Below are 21,624 nucleotides of genomic sequence, written 5' to 3'. Positions count from 1 at the left end.
GAGGCGGCGTCTGAGGACCGCCGGCGCTCCCACCCGGAGAGGGTTTCTGGGGAGAGCAATAGAGACGCGAGCGGGACTAGAGGGGCCGGAGATGGGCGGAGTGAGTGGCTAGAGAGGCCGGAGGTAAGTGGCTGTTGAAGTCGGGCGGACCCGGAATCCAGAGGAAACAGGACCATGACTTATGCGTATCTCTTCAAATACATAATCATCGGGGACACAGGTAACCGGCGGGCGACGGCCCTCCTGGCCGGGGCGGGGATCCGCAGCTCCCATATCAGGCCGTGGGGGCGGGGCTCGGGAGGCTGGGCGGTTGAGGTGAGAGCGGGCGGGGGCGGGGGCGGGGTGGGGCGGGGCGGGCGGCGGGGCGGGGCCCGGGGTCTCCCTCCCCAGCCTCTGGCTCCGGACTCTGCTCCCGGCCACGGCCACGTGAAGGCCGGCATGTGCTCCTCCTCTTGCAGGTGTGGGGAAGTCATGTCTCCTCCTGCAGTTCACAGACAAGCGGTTCCAGCCTGTCCACGACCTCACCATAGGTAAGTGCCTGTGCCTATCAGAGCAGACAGTGAAACCCCACGAGCTAAAGTGGAAAAGTTAGCAGCCTTCAGAGCTGGAAGTAAAAAGTTCGCTTCCCCTCCTTTTAAACTAGTCCGAAGTTACGTTAAATGAAGAGTGGACAATCAAATGCTGTAAATGGGGAATAGTGGAATGGGGAGTAAATCATTGAAAGGTAACTTTAGAAACAAACGAGGTATGAATTAGTTGCTGTAGGATTTATTTTTTTTCCCAAACGCAATTTGAATGTTTATGGAAAATTGCACGAAAGCATAATGTACAAACTCGCTTTGTGGGGAAATTGCAGGTAACCTCACGTATGTTTTGTAAAGCAATTTCCAATGTGTAGTCTTTTTGTGTGTTGGAGAGGAAAAAGCAAATTGAAGAGCCATCCCAGACTTATTAAGAGCTAGATGAAATTAATCCTATATACCAGTGTTTTTCAACCTTTTTTGGGCAAAGGCACACTTGTTTCATGAAAAAAATCACGAGGCACACCACCATTAGAAAATGTTAAAAAATTTAACTCTGTGCCTATATTGACTATATATAAAGTAATTCTCTTGAATAGGAATCAAATAAACACAAAGAAAGTATTTTATAATTACTTTATTATGAAATATTAAGTAAACAAAATAGTGAAAAATTATAAAATTCTTGTCTTGTCTGCACCTACGGCACACCAGGCAACATTGCCGCGGAACAGTGGTTGAAAACCGCTGCTATATACTAAAGAGGTAATATGCAAATTGACTGTCATGCCATCACAAGATGGTGGCGCCCCTGCCACCATAGTTCCCTCAGCCCTGCTGGGGGCCTTGGGTCCTCCTGCACCCCTCACTGACTGAGGCTCAGGTAACCAGGGCTAGCCAAGGCTTGCAGTGGCAGCAGCAAAGGTATGATGGGGGCGTCGCCTCCCCCTGATTGCCTGGGTTGCCTCCCACTCCTGAGGTCTCCAGAACTGTGAGAGGGGGCAGGCCAGGCTGAGGGACTCGCCCTCCTCACCCCCCACCCCCACCCCCACATGAATTTTCATGCACCAAGCCTCTAGTAATTTATAAAGAAAGGGGTATGTTGGGTTCCAAAAAATGCACTGGTGATCCTGGAAAGTATAAGCATCTCCCACACATTTGTGATAAGGCATGGCCTGCTGAGACCTTAGTATCCCCATCCTCATTATGTCCATAACTTCACCCCAAAGAAATGTATAAAACTAGCCTTCTTGCCATGCAAATGTAGTTTCTGAATAAAACCCTGACTCCCATTCTTACCATATTGCCACCTCAAAGCCCCAGGATATGGAGATCTGTAGCTACTACTGCTTCCAAAGGACTTACCCAGAGCCAAAAGCTAATATGGTTACAAGAGGATAGCATCAGTAGGAAAATATTTTTGGAAATGAACATTAAGTGGACACTCACACCATGATAGGTGCTAATGATACAGTGCTTATTAACAAGGCAAACTTTGCCCTTAAGTAGCTTATAATCTTCCAATGTAGGGGGTGGAGCTGGGAGTAAATACAGAGTAGTGACAAGTAAATTCCTATTGCAAAAGAGAGACTGCTACCTCTCTCAGGAAAGGCTGAGAATTGAAGAATGAGCAAGAGTTAGCTAGGCAAAGTGTTGTAGAGATGAGGGAAAAGTGATCAGGGCAAGAAGGAATAATAACATGAAAATGCTTAGGAATGATGGAGATCGGTCTGGCTACCTTTGGAAAACTGAAAGTAGTTTAATACGGCTGGAGCATGGAGTTTGAAGTGGAGAGGGGTAAAAATAAAAGGTAGAAAATAAGTTAGGGACCAAGTTTTGAAATACCCTGAGTAATAGGAGGAAATGACAAGTTTTAAATCTGAAGAATGATGTGATCAATCATGTTTTCCCCAGAGTCCATTATAGGCTCTGTTTCTTTCCTCTGTACCAAGATAAATGCAGTCTTCTGTACCAAGATAAACAAGGCAGTTGGATAGAAAACGTTCAAAATATGAGCATTTCTGAGTGCCTAACTAGAGAAAGTTGCATAAAAGGAGATGAAGTTTTGTGGGTTTTTTTTTGTTTTTTTTTTAACCTTCCCCATTGAAATTCCATTTCTATTTTCCAGAAAGGGCAGGGGTGGGAGTGTGGAAATTAGAGATATTTTTCAGTAGCTATCACTATTCTTTATTTTTATTATTTATTATTATTTTTAAATTATTATTTCAGAGGGGAGAGGGAGAGAGTGATAGAAACATCTGTGATGAGAGAGAATCATTGATGAGCCTCCTGCATCCCCTCCCCCGCCACTCCCCCCGCCTCCCGGGGTTGAAGCCCAGCACACAGGCATATGCCCTGACTTCCTGGTTCATAGATTGACATCCAACCACTGAGCCACACTGGCTGGGCCGATTTTTAAATTTTGTCTTGATGCTACCTTGAAAGAAGATGGATGCCAGGAAACCCAAAGCCTTTATTCAGACTGTCAGTTTCCAGACTCCTATGAGGAAAGCTATTTTCTAGTGAACTCTGGTAATTTTTGGAGGTCTTAAATGTATCATTCTTAGGTAGGATCTTCTGTCAAACAAAAAATTCTGGAATTGCAAAAATAGAAATATTGTTTTATATAGAGGACTTAAGAATGAGTTGGAGGAAATGCTAGAAAATATTTTCAGAATTTTAGAAGCTTTTTTTTTTTAAAGTTATAAAATTAAACATTACTTAAACATGAAGTGATATTGATAAAAATTTATTCACCTTTTCTACTTTGTTTTATCCCCATATCTGTTCTTCAGTTACTTTTCTGAGGTTATCATCACCTAGAACAGTTCTTAATTTTAGAAATGAAACTTAAAGGAACACAAAATTAATTGGAGCAAATCTGCTTTTGATAATGAGCTTAGTGGCAGTAAGTGCAAAGTTATTAGCATATTGAGGGTGAGATCAGGCCTGTAGGGGCGATCAGGCAGGCAGGCAGAAAGGTTAGGGATGATCAGGCAGGCAGGGGGGCAAGGTAGGGGCGATCAGGCCAGCAGGTAGGGGGGTTAGGCACAATCAGGAAGGCAGGCAGGCGAGTGGTTAGGAACCAGTTGTCCCAGATTGCGAGAGGGATGTCCGACTGCCGGTTTAGTCCCAATCCCGAGGGGTTTCAGATTGGAGAGGGTGCGGGCTGGGCTGAGGAACCCCCTGTGTGCACGAATTTTGTGCGCCAGGCTTCTAGTATTGAATAAAAGAGGAACTTCTCACTTAATATGGCTGTTCATATTCTCAAGAATGAGAATCACATTCTTTCTCTTGGTCTTCACTGACAGGTGTGGAGTTTGGGGCCCGTATGGTCAACATTGATGGAAAACAAATCAAACTGCAAATCTGGGATACGGTGAGAGAGGACAAAATAATTTAGTTTGTAACCAACATTCAAATATAACACTAAATGTCCATGAGCACGGAAGAGGCTTTGTGGGTGGGGCTCATGGTGGGGAAGAATCAAATCAAAGAGAGAGGGAAGTGAAAGCTGTTACAGTTACAAATTCTTAATGCCATGTGTTTAATTTTTTGTTTTAAGACACCCAAGTAATATATACATTTGTTCCAATAAAATAAAAGCCAACAATATAAGGGTACAGAATAATAAGTAAATATCACAAAGCTCTCCTTCCCAATGTTGGTTTCTACTTTGCCAGAGTAAATCACTATTAATGATTCAGACTTTTCTTCTGTATTTAGATACAGAGATAGAAATATAAACAAATATATAGTAGTGGTTTTATTCTTGTTTGTTTTTAGTATTGTGACAAAGTAGACCTGCTTTGTGACTTGAGTTTTTATTTTTGAAACAATGTCTATGTTACGGAGATTTTTCCATGTTGATACATATAAATCTGCCTCATTTCTTATAACCACTTCATAGAATCATAGATTGTCTGTACCATCATTAATTTAACCATTGCTCATGATGGAAATTTAGGTGGTTTTGAATTTTTTACCAAAATTGCTAAGTTTCACTATTCTTATTTACTACATCTATATATTCAGATATTTGAGGATTTCTGTGGTATACATGCCCAGAAATGGGAAATTCTGGGTCAATGGATATGCATATTTTAAAATTTGATAACTGTTATCCTGCCAAAATTTAGTTGACTTAGTGTAATTTTATCCAGGTAAATTACTTTCATATACATTATCTCATTTGGTTTGTACTTTTATTTTCCCTGCAAAAAATATTCTAGTCTCTATTTTAAGTTAAAGGGAATTACCACATAGTTTCTTATGTTTAGCTAAAATCTCTTTCTATTTTTATTTGATTCTGTATTTTCCCCGAACTGAAAGCTGAAGCAGTTCTCAAGTTTTTTCCCTTTTCCCTCCCTTCCCCTGTCCCCACATGACACCCCCCAACACAGAGATGTTTGTCTTAAAGGCGGTTACCTGGCGCTCTAGCCCTTTGTGCCCAGAGCCCTTTTCTGTGGTCTCCAACGTTGTTAGCACTTTAGGATGCATTGATTGATCAGGTGCTTTTAACTGTGATGACATTCTCCTGTACATTTGTTGGTTGTACCAGTAGTTACAAACATTCTAGTAACCTTTTGACCCTCTGATTAGATTTTTCATCTTACCATATTGGATCGCCCTAATGCTAGGAACCTGGATCATTTCACATCCCTAATAGTGTTAGCACTTAGCTAGATACTTCTAAAACTTATCATCATAAAACTTGCTTCTTTTGACCAGTTTTGTCTCTAGCCTTTTTTTTCTTCACAATAAATCCGGAAAGGTATTGTTCTATATCTGCTGTCAAGGTTAAGTTCATATATTTCTTAGATAGCTGCCACTTATTCCCTTCTCTTTTTATTGTTGGGGTCCGTGGGTGCTTTTTCACTTTTAATCTAAGTAAGTATTGTAACTCCCCTCTTATCCACTGGTTTCTGTATTTCCCACAAAGATAGATTTGGCATCCTACAGAGGCCACAGGACAAATTCTGAGGAGGTGACCAAGAGTGAAAGCCTGTAGTTGTTAGGACTGGTATTAGCTAGATGCTGCCTCTTTAAATGGAACCTCTGCCATTTCTAAAACTTGATCTTTTGATGCCAGATTAGCTGCCCTTTAGTGGTATGGTCATGGTTACGAGAGTGTCTGAGCATTGGCTTGCTTGCTTTTCTCTTTTTCCTTAAGTGGCAATATGACACATGGTGGATCGTAAAATAAGAAAGTTGAAAACTACTGCTCTATTGACAGGATCCTTAAGAATCACATGGCCTCATACTCCTTTGTGATGCAGCTGGCCTACTTTTTTAAAAAATCCTCACCCAAGGATATGTTTATTGATTTGATAGAGAGAGAGAAAGAAACATTGAGTGGTTGTTTCCTGTATGTGCCCTGACTGGGAACTAAACCCACAATCTGTTTGTGCCCTGACTGGGAATCGAATCCACAACCTTTTGATTTATGGGACGATGCTCCAACCAACTGAGCTATACTGGTACTGCTATTTTTAAAGAGATGAAGTTATCCAAAGTGTTTTGTCGTCACTGTTCTGGTTACTGATAAGGATTTAGAGAGTCGTATTTTTTTTTTTAATTTATTTTTATTGATTTCACAGAGGAAGGGGAGAGGGAGAGAGAGAAAAAAAGAGAGGGAGAGGGGGAAGAAACATCAATGATGAGAGAGAATCATTGATCTGCTGCCTCCTGTACGCTCCCCACTGGGGATGAGCCCACAACCTAGGCATGTGCCCTTGACGCGAATTGAACCTGGGACCATTGAGTCCTCAGGCCAGTGCTCTATCCACTGAGCCAAACCAACTAGGGCCATATTATTTTTTTCTTTCTTTATATTTTCCCAAATAACCATGCTAACAGAAGTGGCATTGTACTATAAATAATATTCTAGGTGTATTGGTTAATAATGGTGGATTTTTGTAATCAAAGAAAATGCAGTAATTTCAAGAGAAACATCAAAAGTGCTTTATTCAAAGTAATATCCATCACTAGCTACACATTTCCCCATCTTTCAGGTAATTTGTGGATACCGCCCCAATAGAACTTTTCTTGTTTTGAGGCAAAACATTCAAAGACCCAATTTTCCACTCCTTTGTATGTTTTCTTTTATTTAGATTTTAAAAAAATAAATAAATCTTTATTGTTCGTATTATTACGAATGTTCCTCATTTATCCCCCCTCCACTGCTCCCCTCCACCAGGTTCCCACCCCATCCTCTGCCCTTTTCCCACCCCCCATTATCCTCATCCATAGGTACACAGTCTATGTTCAGTCTCTTCCCACTCCCCTTTTCCCTGAGAATCCTCAGTCCACTCCCCTTCCATACCTCTGATTCTATTATATTCAGCATTTAATATTGTTCATTAGATTTTTTAATTCCCTTGGTTTTTAGATTCACTTGTTGATAATTATGTATTTGTTGCTCATAATTTTTATCTTTATCTTCTTCCTCTTCCTAAATTACCCCCTTCAGCAATTCATATAATTCTGGTTTGGCGCTGATGAACTCCTTTAGCTTTTTTTTTATTTGTGAAGCTCTTTATCTGGCCTTCGATTCTGAGTGATAGCTTTGCTGGGTAGAGTATTTTTGGCTGTAGGTTCTTGCTGTTCATCACCTTGAATATTTTTTGCCATTCCCGTCTGGCCTGCATGGTTTCTGTTGAGAAATCAGCTGGCAATCGTATGGGTGCTCCTTTATAGGTAACTACCTGCTTTGCTCTTGCTGCTTTTAATATTCTCTCTTTGTCTTTTGCTCTTGGAATTTTAATTATGATTTGTCTTGGTGTGGTCCTCCTTGGATTCCTTTTGTTTGGGGTTCTGTGGGCTTCCTGGACTTGTAAGTCTATGTCTTTCACCAGGTGGGGGAAGTTTTCTGTCACTATTTCTTTCAGTATGTTTTCGATATCTTGCTCTCTCTCATCTTCTGGGACCCCCATAATTCTGATGTTGGTTCGCTTGAAGTTGTCCCAGAGATTTCTTACACTATCTTCAACTTTCTGGATTCTCTTTTCCTCTTGCTTCTGTGGAGAAGTGTCCTCTGGCTCTTTGTGTTCCAAATCTTTGACTTGATTCTTGCGATCTTCCATTTTGTTTTTAGAACTCTATATAATATTTTTTATTTCAGACAATGTATTCTTTATTTCTAGTTGATTCCTTTTCATATCCTCATAGGTCTTGTTTATTTTATCGGCCTTTTCTAGGAAATTCTTGAAAAACCTTATAAGCGTGGTTTTGAACTCTATATCCAGTCGCTTTTTGTCCTCCATTTCTTTCGTTTGTGATCTGTTTCTTTGTCTCGGCATTTTCGCTGCTTCCCTGAGTTGGTAGGGTGGCTTTGTGTGTTAAGGTATCCTATATGGTTTAGAGGGTCAGCCTCCCAGTTATCTGAGGTGGACACTCTTGGTGCACCCCTTTATGGACTGTGTGTATAGCCTTGTTGTAGTTAAGTCTTGATTGTTGGTATCACTGGGAGGAACTGACCTCCAGACCAATTGGCGGTGAGGAGCAGCTGTGTCTCTGCCGGGAGACAGCCTTATTTGACTAGACTTGGAAAATTGCAAAAGCCTCTTTGCTCAGCTTCAATGGGGCGGAGTTTCAGGGTGGAGCCTACAGCCTTGGCTTCCCATCAGCCCCGCCCTATGAAGTTCCTGAGTGTCAGTGTTCCTCAGTGTCCTTCAGTACTCACTGTAAGCACCTCTGAGAGAAAGGTGCCCTCGAGTTTCGCCCACTACTGGACAGTCTAGTCTCTCCCCCAGTGAGCCCAGAACTGGGGTTCAGTGCAGTTGGAAGTGGGGTTGGGTTAAGAGCAGTCCGGAGCTTTTGTCTCCTTCCCGCTAGGGCAATCCAGCGGCACAGTCAACAATCCGTCCTCTGCACGCAACGTGCATGCCTCCGGGACTCTGCCTTTCACCGCTCCCCTGGGTTTCTGCCTTACAGCCCAGCTCCCTCTGTATGAGCCTGGGTCCCCGGGGTCTTGCCTAGAACTAAGGTTCAGCACAGTCTGGAGCTTTTATCTCCTTTCCTCTAGGGTAGGGGTGTCGAACTCAATCAGAGAAGGGGCCAAAATCTAAAATCCAGCCTAAATCGCGGGCCGAATGGTTTACTGAACAGTCATAAACTGTCATTGTGATGGAAACGCAGCAGAGTGCAGTGATGACAGCGCGGTGCGGGCCACATTGCAAGGCCTGGCGGGACGGATTTGGCCCGCAGGCCTTGTGTTTGACACATGTGCTCTAGGGCAATCTAGCCGCTCAGTCAACAGTTCGTCCTCTGCGCTAATTAACATGCGCGCCTCCAGGGCTCTGTCTTTCGCCGCTCCCCTGAGTTTCCGACTTACAGCCCAGATTCCCTCTGTATGAGCTTGGGACCTCAGGGTCTCGCCTAGAACTGGGGTTCAGTGCAGTCAGAACTGGGGTTCAGCACAGTCCGGAGCTTTTATCTCATTTCCGCTAGGAAACGCCAGCCAGGCTCTCAGCCGCCCCTCCTTTCCGGCCCCATCCTCTCCCCACGCGCGCACCATGTCTCTGTACCTCAGGCTTTTACAACTCCTCTGATTTTCCTTCTGGTTTTCTCTTTCCTTCTAGTTGTAGAATTTCCAGTCAGTCAACTTTCCTGTAGTTCTGGATAATGCCCACTTTATATTTTAGTTGTATTTTTTGAAGTTGTTGTGTGAGGCTGCAGTTAGGTGTTTACCTATGCCGCCATCTTGGTTTCTCCTCCCTGTATTTATTTTCCTTTGTTTTCAAGTGCTGCTCAAAAAGTGCGTGTGCCATTGATCAGAATAAGTGGTAATCTGAAGGAGCAAGGTCTGGTGAATATAGGGAGTAGGTTAATATTTCCCAGGCAAGATCTTTTAAAGTGTCTTTAACTGATTTTGAAGTGTGTGATGGTGCATCATCATGAAGCAAAATTACTTTGCCATGTCTTCTGGCACATTCTGGCTGCTTCACCATCAAAGCGTGGTTCAAATTGATTATTTGTTGTCAGTAGCAATCAGTATTGATGGGTCAAGGAAGCTCATAATACACCACACCTTCCTGATCCCACCAAATGCAGAGCCTTGTCTTTCCGAAGCCATCGATGTTGATGATTGACCTGGATTAACCCATGATTTTGTACATTCTCAAAATAAATCCACTTATCATTGCCAGTCACAATTTGATGCAAAAAAAGCCTTTCTTTCATGCCGTTGAAGCAAAATTTTACTGATAACTTTTTAGTTTTCCATTTGTCTTCTGTTCAGTTGATGTGGCACCCACTTTCCTTCCTTTAAAATCTTTCCCATTGCTTGTAAATGGTCAGAAATTGTTTGCTGAGCAACATTTAATCTTTCTGCAAGTTGTTTTTGAGTTTGACATGCATCTTCATTCAATAATGGTTGTAATTGTTGCTCTTCAAACTTTTTCGGTTGACCTGGATATTCTCTGTCTTTCACATTGAAATCATCACTTTTGAAGTGTTTAAACCAGCATTCACGAGTATCTTGAGATGGAGCATGTTCACCATAAGCTACCCAAAGTATACAATAACTTTTTCTTCAAAATAAAGTAATGAATTAAAACTTCCTCCAGCCGGCACCGGTTTGGCTCAGTGGATAGAGCGTCTGCCTGTGGACTGGAAGGTCCTGGGTTCGATTCCGGTCAAAGGCATGTACCTTGGTTGTGGGCACATCCCCAGTAGGGGGTGTGCAAGAGGCAGCTGGTCGATGATTCTCTCTCATCGACGTTTCTAACTCTCTATCCCTCTCTCTTCCTCTCTGTGAAAAATCAATAAAATATATTTATAAAAAATAATAAATAAATAAATAAATAAATAATTTAAAAAAATAAAACTTCCTCCAAATGCTCTTTTTTTGGGGCCACAAAATTTGACATTTTTAAGCATAAAAATATTTATGATGTTAATACCTTCACCAAATTTGACATATGAAGTTTTGAAGCTTGCTGTCGGTACAATAAAATAGCATACCTATAAAATCGCATATATATCAACATATATAAACTCCATCTATTGAAAAAAAAATCCACATTATTAACTGGTACACCTAGTGAAATATTAATTAAATAATCCCAATTAATTTGTATTTTATTTTGGAATGTACTTTGATTCTTAGGAAATGAGCGTATCTGAATTTATACTTCCAAGTATCTATCTTGAAACTACAATATGATGCTTCCACTTGGAAGAAATTAGAAAACTTATTCTTTTTATCAGACCTCCATCTTAGTCTTTGCTGCTTCAGATTTTTTACTTGGGGTGGATAAGGAACCTCAGACTGATGCAGACCTGCCCAACTTGAATCAGTCTCTCTTTCAGGCTTATTGGCTCACAAACTTTGATTCATGAACTGGGCTGAGACAAAGAAGTAAAGTGATTTTTATTTAATTTATTTAAATATATTTTTATTGAAAGACATTTTCTGATGACCCATTGGAAGTATTTTCAGTTGCTAAAGTTAAATGCTACCATATAATTCAACCATCATGAAGGTCCCCCTCAAACTTTTCCTGTTAGTTCCTACTAGGCCACAGGATAGGTGGGTCTTTCAACAATAGAGGAGAAAATGTCAGTAAGAAATAAAAACAAAACAGGAATAAATTTTAGACAGAATTATTAGGGTCTTTACCAGAGTGGGCTTAGTTGGTCGAGCATCATCCCATGCACTGAAAGGTTACTGGGTTGATTCCCAGTCAGGGCACATGCCCAGGTTGTGGGTTTGTTTCCCAGTTGGGGTGCCGTACAGGAAGCAATCAATTGATATTTCTCTCTCACATCAATGTTCTCCCTCTCTCTTTCTCTATCTCTGACTCCCCCATCATTTTTCTAAAAAAAGCAATAAAAACATATTTTAAAAACTATTAGAGAATAAAGCATTAAGTGAGTTCTTGGAAGGAAAACATGTTTTAAACCTTAAATTATTACTAATACTAACAACAAATTCTTTAGAATTATTTTTGGATTTTAATGTTCTAACAAGTATGCAACTCAACAAAAACATTTGAATGATTCTTATTGGAAAGAGATTTAGTGTTGTTGGAAAAGTAACCTTAGAATTAGTGTGTTGGAATTCTCTTCTCATCTTCAAACTCGGGTTTAAGTTATATGATGTCATGACCAAGAGAACAAACTTTTATGCTAGGAATATTAAGATCCTAATTTAAGCTATAGGTTCAGCATTTATAAATTTTATAATTTTGGGCCAGCTATTGAACTTACCACTTTGAACCTCATTTTTTCCATTTGTGTTACTACTAGTGTCATCATATTTTCATTCTACTATGAGAAAGTCATTTCTTTTCCCATGTCCAATTTTACTTTTTCCATCTTTAAAATACGAATAGTAGCTTTTCATCCCAAGCTTTTTAAATATTTATTGGTTGATTTGAGAGAGAGAGAGAGAGAGAGAGAGCGAGCGCGATTTGTTGTTCCACATATTTATGCATTCATTGTTTGGACTCTTGTATGTACCCTGACCAGGATGGAACCCTCAACCTTGGTGTATCGAGATGATGCTCTGACCAACTGAACTATCTTGCCAGGGCACCCAATCTTCATGTAGGAATATGAGATTAATTGATTTCAAGAATGTGAAAACTTTACTAATATTATAGATTCAGTTATCATTTTATTCATACTATTATTTAAAGGATGCTTTTGCTTCCTGTAAGGAGGGGGGAAATTCCATCAGGAAAACAAAAGTACCCATTATGTGGAGGCATTAATAAATTGCTCAGTTATAAATAAAACTTAGTATCTTGACTCTAACTGGAAATTAGAGTGTGAACAGTTGAATTGTGTGTTTGTTTGTTTGTTTTTTGCTTTTTTTTTAAGGAAAAACTCTGTTCTGGGGCCTGGGCTTCTTTCCCTGTTCAAGTGCTTTGTGTCTGACAATTTTCTGTATTGATTCATTGAAATGAAACTTTCATTAGACAGGGTATTGCCATTCTAAGATAATTTTTCTTTTTATAGGTAAAGGAATAGAGCTAGAAAAGAAAGGTTAATGTAATGTGTTCAATACCATGTTTGGATTGACAGTACATGTACTGAGTTTCTAGTCCTATTTCTAGTTATTCTAGTGGATATTGATTGGTAAATGTCTTTGGTTGTCAGATTGACTGTGGGGTGTAACTGGCATTTAGTGCCTAGAAACCAAGGATGTTAGTCAACAGTTTGATAGGTGGTCCCACAGGAATAATTGACCCATTCAAAATATCAATTGCCTTACCTTTGAAAAATATTGGCTTCCCACCTGGGTTTCTCCCCGGGCAGTCATGTTTCCTTTCACTAATTCCCTTTTCTTATAGAAAATTTTTTAAAACTATTAAGCATGTGATCAAGTCAGTTCTCTGGCAATAACCTTGTTTTGTTGGGTTGTTTTTTGTTGGCATGTTGGTGGGAAAGGCTGGGCAAGAATCCTTCCGTTCTATCACCCGTTCCTACTACAGGGGAGCAGCTGGCGCACTGCTGGTGTACGACATCACAAGGTGAGTCAGATCTGGTGGGTGGGAGCGAGACTCTTTGTTCTCAAAATTGGAATGCTAGAGAGGAATGGCATCTTAATGTTGTTCTTTACACATGTATCTTTTCTCCTTTTCCCATATATTTGGAATTTCTTTGGCATTCAGGTCCACTTTCTAAACTTTTCTTTTGTAGGCGTGAAACCTTCAACCACCTGACCTCATGGTTAGAGGATGCCCGGCAGCACTCCAGTTCCAACATGGTCATCATGCTGATTGGGAATAAATGGTAAGTTTTTATTCGAATAGATAATAAACACCAACAGTCATCTGGGTACTCTGTGGGCACTGAATCATTTGGTCCCCAAACTCTTTTAGTTTCTGGTGCTCTTAGTATCTCAGTGAAAAAAGTTATTGTGGTAAAATATATATAACATAAAATTAACAATTTTAATCATTTTTAAGTAACAGTTCTGTGGCATTACGTATGTCCATGTTGTTCTATAACCATCACTACCATGTATCTCCAAGCTTTATTATCTTCTCAAGTCGAAACTCTGTTCCCATAAAACACTAACTCCACATTCTTATCCCATTAGCCCCAGCAAATACCATTCTTTTTTCTGTCTCTAAGAGTTTGACTACTCTGGGCATCTAATGAAAGCGGAATTGAATCCTTTTGTGACTGTGGCTTATTATTTGTATTGATTTTTAGAGAGAGGGGAAGGGGAGAAGAGAGAGAGAAACATTGATTTGTTGGTCTACCCATTTATACATTCATTTATTGTTTCTTGTATGTGCCTTGATTGGGAATCAAACCCCCAACCTTGGTGTATCAAAACGATGCTCCAATCAACTGTGCTACTCAGCCAGGGCTGACTGTGGCTTATTTCATTTAGCATAGTATCCTCCAGATGCATCTATATTTCCTTCCTTTAAAAAAAAAAAAAAAGTTTATTTATTTACTTATTTAAAAATTTTTTTTACTTTACTTTTTCCATTTATCCCCTCTATGCCCTCTTCCACCTCCACCACCCCTCCTTTCTTTTTTTTTTTAAGGCTGAATAGTAGTATTCCATTGAATTTATTTACCACATTTGGTTTATCTATTCATCCACTGTTAGATACTTGGGTTGCTTATACTTTTTGGCTTTTGTAAATAATGCTACAGTCAACATGGGTTTACAAATACCTGTTTGGGTTCCTGGTTTTTATTATTTTGGGTGTATACCCAGAAGTGGAATTGCTGATCTCATGGTAATTCTGCATTCAATTTTTTGGGGTACTGCCATACTGTTTTCCATAATGGCTATACCGTTGACATTTCTACCAGCAGAGCATAGAGTTTGGGTTTCTTCGCATCTTCCCCAACGCTTGTTATTCTCAGTAAATTTTCTATGACACCCATAAGCCAAAAGAAATGCCTAGCAGTTTTATTATTAAATGATTAGATCTAAACAACATAAAAATTATTTTTGTTATAACAACTTAATAACTGAGAAGTGAAAAACATATGCAGTGCCTTAAGATGCTAACATAGAAGGATAAAAAGAAAATCTTGATAAAACCCAAAAAAAAGATGGTAAAATTCCCCTTTGGATCCTATCTGGAGTCGCAGCTAGGAAAGAAAAAAAAAGAAAGAAAAAAAAGAAAAAAAAAAGAAAGAAATGAAAAACATAAATTAAAACCATTTTTAGCCGAAGCCGGTTTGGCTCAGTGGTAGAGCGTCGGCCTGCGGACTGAAGGGTCCCAGGTTCGATTCCGGCCAAGGGCATGTACATTGGTTGCAGGCACATCCCCAGTAGGGGGTGTGCAGGAGGCAGCTGGTCGATATTTCTCTCTCATGGACTTTTCTAACTCTCTCTCTCTCTCCCTTCCTCTCTGTAAAAAAAATCAATAAAATATATTAAAAACAAACAAACAAACAAAAAAACCCACACCATTTTTAAATAATCATAATTACTTATTAATGACCTGTGCTTCTCAAACCTTGGAATCAAGATTGACACTGTCATTCTCACTCCTTGTTCCAAATTGATTTTTGTACAGTACTGGCCTTTTTTTTTTTTTTTTTTTTTTTTTACAGAGAGAAAGAGAGAGGGATAGAGAGTTAGAAACATCAATGAGAGAGAACCATCAATCATCTGCCTCTTGCACACCCCCCACTGGGGATGTGCCCGCAAACAAGGTACATGCCCTTGACTGGAATCAAACCCGGGACCGTTTAGTCCACAGAGCGACGCTCTATCCACTGAGCCAAACCAGTTTCGGCAGTACTTGCTTTTTATCACAGCAGCTGTCAAAAACTTTTTACAAAGAGATGAAGATATTAAACGGCATCTATTCTTTTTTTATTTTTTTTTAATTTTTATTGATTTCAGAGAGGATAGAAACATCAATGATGAGAGAGAGCCATTGATTGGGATTGATAGGCTGCCTCCAGCATGCCCCCAACTGGGGATCGAGCCCACCACCCAGGCAGGTGCCCTTGACAAGAATTGAACCTGGGACCCTTTAGTCTGCAGGCCAACGCTCTATCTACTGAGCCAAACTGGCTAGGGCTAAACGGAATCTATTCTGATCTAATGTTGACTCTGTGAACTATCGTTAGCTTGTAATTCACACAGTGTTCTTATATTGAATATTGCTGTGTTTCCCACAAACATTTGAAGTATCCTTTGGCGCCTTTCTGAGTTTGTAGTAGCTCCAAAATTGCACCATTTAAGAATTGGCCACAGACTAATTGTACTCATTTATTGGGTTATTCAGTTTTATGGAAAACCTACTATGTCCTAAACACTGTGCCAGACCTTGGATGTACAAGGTAAAAAAAAAACCAGCACAAAACTCATGCCCATGCTCCTATGGAGTTTAGTAAAAGGCGAAAGATTTATGCGATCTGAAGAGAAACCAGAGTTTCTATGGAGTTTAGAGGAAACAAAGATATTAAATTTAAATTATCTATGTCTAATTACAAAGTATGACAAATTCATTGAAGGGAAAAAAAGGACTGCTATAAAAGAGAGGAACAAACTAAATATTTTTTTTTATTAAGAGTAATATTTAAGTTGGAATATGAAGGATGGGTAAAAGTTATTTAACAAAGACTTAAAAACAACAATAAAATAGCCTGGGCGGGTGGCTCAGTTGTTTGGATCATTATCCCGTAAACAAAAAGATTGCAGGTTCAATACCTGGATTTCAGGTTCAATCCCCTGGGTTTGTACAGGATGCAAGCAATCTATGTTTCTCTCTCACACTGTCCCCTCTCTCTCTCTCTCTCTCTCTCTCTCTCTCTCTCTCTCTCTCTCTCTCTCTCTCTCTCTCTCTCTCTCCTTCCTCTTTCTCTAATTAATTAAACACACACACACACCACAAACATATCCTTGGTTGAGGATTAAAAAACCACACACAGTTCAAGCCCGGACAGTGTTGTTTAGTGGTTGAGCCTTGATCCATGAACCAGGAGGTCACAATTTGATTCCCCATCAGGGCACATGCTCAGGATGCAGACTTGATCCCTAGTAGGAGGGCATGCAGAAGGCAGCTGATAGATGTTTTTCATTGTTGTTTCTATCTCTCCCTCTCCCTTTCCCTTCCTTTCTCTGAGACCAATAAGAACATTTTCAAAAATTAAAAACAATACCCCCAATCTCACCCAGATTTAGAGAGGGAAAACAAAGTGTGTGAAAGCCTCAATTGGAAGAAACTATGCAAATGATGGTATTGAAAGAAACTGGTGTGGCTGGATTGAATCAAGGGGGAACATATCAGATGAGGCTCAAGGATCAGATCTAGCGGCATTTACAGGCCTTAGTAAGGAGTTTTGATTTTATTATAAACACAATGGGAAGCATTTAAGCAGAGAAGTGACTTGATAAGATTTTAAAAGATTTCTCTGGAGGGGAGCAAGGGTTGAAGTGGGATCTCAGTGGCAGTACTTTGGGTGAGAGAGAATGGTGGCTTGGAGTAGGGTGATGAAGGAGAGAAAGAAAAGAATTTTAAGATACGTTTTGGAAGCACCTCGCTGTGGAATGGATAGGGTATTTGGAGTGAAGGAGGGAAAGGTGTTAATTAAGGTATTTTGGTTTTGCCTTGTGCCATTTACTGAGATGTGGAAGCCTGCAGCAGAAGCAGGTTGGGAGAAAAATATCAAGTTCCATTTTGATGTAAGTTTCAAGTTCCTTTTACACATCAGAGTGGAAGTGAAGAACAGGCAAATGGACAAACAGGCCTGGAGCTTAGAGGAGCATCTGGACTAGAACAATAGCTTCGGAGTGTTGGCATTTAGATGGATAGTTCTTCCCTGATCTTATACAGCTGATGAACAAAAAATATACATTTTGTAGATTTGTTGTTCTTTAATGGACTTCCTGATTTTTTTTTCATGATTGGAATACTAGAAACCTCCTAAATGAAAATTTCTAATTTAAAAAGTAAAAGTCTATCCTTACCTTATTTTACAGCCTTTAATTCTGACTTTCCTAAAGTTTTTCCATGTGACTCTTCATTCCTTTCTAAGGCTTTTGATCTATTCTCCTGCCCCCATATTATCCAGTTTTATAATTTTTTCTGAATCCCTCACTTACCTGATGGCAAGCTGCTGTTGTACATGTTAATAACGAGACTAGTGAGAGCTGAGAGTTAAGGCACCTGTGTTCTTATTCCTGGCTTTCTCTCTTCTTGCGAATTGGTTCCAGTAAAGGAGGGAGAAACTCATTACGATGGGATGGGACATCTATGACCTTTCTCCTTTCTGACAACTGGAATTTCCCATTCATCTTCTTTCCATTGCTTCCACCGGATCTCATTTGAAAAAAGCACAGGGCATAAGCTAGAGTAGGGGTGTCGAACTCAATCAGAGAAGGGGCCAAAATCTAAAATCCAGCCTAAATCGCGGGCCGAATGGTTTACTGAACAGTCATAAACTGTCATTGTGATGGAAACGCAGCGGAGTGCAGTGATGACAGCGCGGTGCGGGCCACATTGCAAGGCCTGGCGGGACGGATTTGGCCCGCGGGCCTTGTGTTTGACACATGTGAGCTAGAGCAAGTATGAGCTTGTGTAACCATTTATAAACCCTATTCTCTGTAATGGAGTAAGATATTATCCTCAACCATGCAGCAGCCACCATGGATCTGGAGCATATTTTCCAAGACACCACAGAAATCGGTAATCCTATAAATGTCATGTAGGATCTATATTCCTTATGGATTAACTGGCAGCTGAAACAGTTATGGGATGCTTTTAGGACGAGAGTTTTTTAAATTTGGATTTTGCTTTCACTTGCAGTGACTTAGAGTCCCGCCGGGATGTGAAGAGAGAGGAGGGGGAGGCCTTCGCCCGGGAGCACGGACTGATCTTCATGGAAACCTCAGCCAAGACAGCCTGCAATGTGGAGGAGGTGCTGTTTGAGAGACTATATCATCGCACCTTGTCCTTTTATCCAGAGACATGGCTACAGAAAGAATGTTATGTGGTCAGATTGTCTCCTTTAAGGGAATCACCCCATTTCTTTACTTTGATTTCTAAGGTTTTATTTCTGCTTTGGGTAACATTAATTGTAAGCTTAATGTTACTTGTAAATTACTTTAGCTGGAGAGTCTCATGGGTTGTGCTGTAATCATTCCTCAGCCTGGTGTTGACTGTATCAGTTAAGAAGAGAGCCTGTTTGCCAACCAAGGAACATCTTGGATCAGTACCAAAATACCATATAATTCCTTTTTTTCTTTTTAAAACTATTCACAATGGCTTTTACAGGGACTGTGGGGGACCTTTACATTTTTTACTCTATTTTTCTAATGGTTCCTAATACATTTTATTTATTTATTTTTTAATCCTCACCTGAGGATATTTTTCCCATTGGTTTTTAGAGAGAGTGGAAAGGACATGGAGAGAGAGAAACAGTAATTGGTTGTCTTCCGCATGCCCCTGACCAAGGGCTGGGAGCCTACAACTGAATTACATGTCCTTGACCGGAATCGAACCCAGGAATCTTCAGTCCACAGGCTGATATGCTCTATCCACTGAGCCAAAGTGCTAGGGCTCTAATTCACTTTAGAAAATCAAATAGGAGTACTATTTGTATTGTCTTTTCCTTATTTTCCTACCTAAATTGGAGCCTAATAATATAATTTATGTCTCCTTTAGGCCTTCATTAACACAGCCAAAGAAATATATAGGAAGATCCAGCAGGGTTTATTTGATGTCCACAATGAGGTGAGAAAGAGTGGGGTGACAAATTTGCTTTGTCTTAAATGCTGCAGTGAGCTCCCTAGAACATAAGCATCCACTATCATTATACTAGTTGAAGCTCTGCCAATTCATACTTGTTGTTTTTTTATGTAGGTGCATAGTAACCTGTCATTTTCTGTATTTGTTTATTTTTTGTTGTTGTTTTCTCAAATCTGAGACCTAGAATGCTTCAAGTGATTTTATTAGTTGGTGATCTAAAAAGCTTATACAGTATGAGAGTTTTTTTTCTCAACCTCATTTCTTTACTATTTCGGTGCTTGAGAGAGGTATAATACTTAATTGCTCAGCAGGGCCATTATATAAAGCAAGTTTTGGGGCAAAACATAAAATAATTATATACTTATATACTACTTCTACTCTTTTGCTTGCTCCTACTCTTTCCTAATCACATCCTGATTCTGCACATAGCTGTGAATTTAAGTATAACAGTCATCTTAAAAAGGGGCACAAAAGCTATTTCTAGGCATCTATAACTAGCTACATTTAGTCATCTAATATTTATAACACAGATGGTCATCTCATCTTCACTGTCACAGATTGTTGTTCTACAACAGTCTGGTTAGGGCACATGGTTACTTGCCAAGGTCATATCTGCTTCTAGAAAGAGTAATTAATAATTCCTTTATCCCCTTCCTTTCTCCTGTTTACTTGTGCACTTGAGGTGGGCACTACTGCTTCTTTTCTTTTGCAGGCAAATGGCATCAAGATCGGTCCTCAACAGTGTATTTCAACATCAGCGGCACCCATCGCCACCCAGCGGAACTCTGGTGACATAGAGTCTAACTCTGGCTGCTGCTGAATGTCTGGACTGGACTCTCTCTCTTTCCCCCCCCCCCCCCCTTCCTGGAACAGCTTCAGATCAATAGGCTTACAGAGGTCTTATTAACTTTGGGTGAGAAAAGCCTGTTTTCAAGGTGTGATGGTTTGCCTTTCCACTTAAAGACCGGGGGAAATTGAGCCCTTACTGACTTATCCCTTCTTCAGGGACGTGAGCATTCCTTATAGATTAGGGCTCTTATTATACCCTATTTTTATTTCTAAAATGTTAATATCAAAGTTGATTGTCATGGCAACTAAAAAATAAATTATTTTAGAAGTATACATAATCTGCTCCCCACCAGGAATCAGTAACATGGGTCTGGGAAAATTCTGCTTGAGCACTTGAGATTACTGGGATCTGGCTAGCCTTTGGATGATACGGTAGATCCTCAGTCTTTGAATTTCATTGTTTTTCCACCTGTCACTTCATAAGAGTTCTTGCAAAAGGCTGCAAGAGTTCTTGAACTGCTGAAGAATCCTGAATACTTCTCTACCATCTTATTACTAGTCTTAGAGGAACTACAGAGCTTTTGAGAGCAGTGGAATTGCTCCTGGACCTGTGGCCACTTATTAGCTAAAGAAAACATCTTTCCCTGTTTGTTTCTTTTAGGGACCAGACCTAACATTGCAGTATCTCTCACAAAAAAGACCCCTACTATTTCATCATACTTCTTAATGAGACCCATTGAGACTTTTTACTCTAATCAAGCTATTCTGCTTACTTACTGGACATGACATATTTACTTCCACTTCTAAGCCTTTGCACATGCCCTACTCTCTGCTAACATTATAGTCAAAGTCCAAAACTTTCCTTCAGAAAGTCTTCTTTGACTGACCTAGGGATTCTAAGCAATTATTGACACAGTACCCCTTAGCTTTCATATGTTGTTTATTCATATGTATATTTATTTGTATTTATGTTGCTTTGTAAATATGTTTTATAGTTGTTCTGTGCGTGGAATCTGTCTCCTCACATAGGATGTAAGCTCCTTGAGAGCAGGGACCACGTCATCTCTGTACTTTGTGAAGCATTCCCTCCACCACACCTTCGCAGTGCCTCGTGCTGTGCATGTGATCACTGAAGCTAACTGACATACTTAAAGACTCAGAACAGGTCTGCTTTAGAGGAAACAAAGTTCAGAGGAAACAAAAGGCCTTGAGTCTTCTCTTTGTAACTCTATCTCAATCTCTTCCATCAGCTTACCCTGGATTCTATAGTGCTCTTCTCCCTCTCCTCTCTTTCCCTTCTTAGCTCTTTGCTTCCATTCCATGCAGCATACAGCAAGGTTGCCTGCTTCTAAGCAATCAAATAAGTGGGTATTTCTGCAACCATTCTCATTTTCTTTTCTTTTTTAAATCCTTTTAAAGAGCATATAATACTATCCTAGCCAAATTTGCCTTTGCTTCCCTCTTCATTCAGCTTTCCAGGTCAGTTGCTGTATCTTTTGCCTTGCTGTCCCATACTATTCCACAGCACTGAGTCTCATGAATTTTTATAATTTTTTTGTTGTTGGTGGTGAATTGCTTCATTATTAAATATATGCATGTATCCAAGCTGCTCATATTTCATGTGT

General features: G+C 40.1%; 1 protein-coding gene and 1 non-coding gene across 2 annotated transcripts; both read left to right on the top strand.

Annotated features, from left to right (window-relative positions):
- Positions 1–16: 16 nt before the first annotated feature.
- Positions 17–21,604, top strand: RAB2B (RAB2B, member RAS oncogene family). Its single transcript, XM_036448294.2, has 8 exons — positions 17–220; positions 459–530; positions 3,833–3,900; positions 12,921–13,003; positions 13,173–13,265; positions 18,269–18,380; positions 19,127–19,195; positions 19,923–21,604. Exons 1-8 carry the CDS (start codon positions 175–177, stop codon positions 20,028–20,030), a joined length of 651 nt encoding a protein of 216 aa, XP_036304187.1. The 5' UTR covers positions 17–174; the 3' UTR covers positions 20,031–21,604.
- Positions 14,479–14,596, top strand: LOC118710733. Its single transcript, XR_004985505.1, has one exon. It is a non-coding gene; the product is annotated as a small nucleolar RNA SNORA26 (small nucleolar RNA).
- Positions 21,605–21,624: the final 20 nt, after the last annotated feature.

The sequence above is a fragment of the Pipistrellus kuhlii genome, unplaced genomic scaffold (genome assembly GCF_014108245.1).
Source record: "Pipistrellus kuhlii isolate mPipKuh1 unplaced genomic scaffold, mPipKuh1.p scaffold_m20_p_1, whole genome shotgun sequence".
Classification (NCBI taxonomy): domain Eukaryota; kingdom Metazoa; phylum Chordata; class Mammalia; order Chiroptera; family Vespertilionidae; genus Pipistrellus; species Pipistrellus kuhlii.
This window is presented reverse-complemented; position numbering and strand designations above follow the sequence as displayed.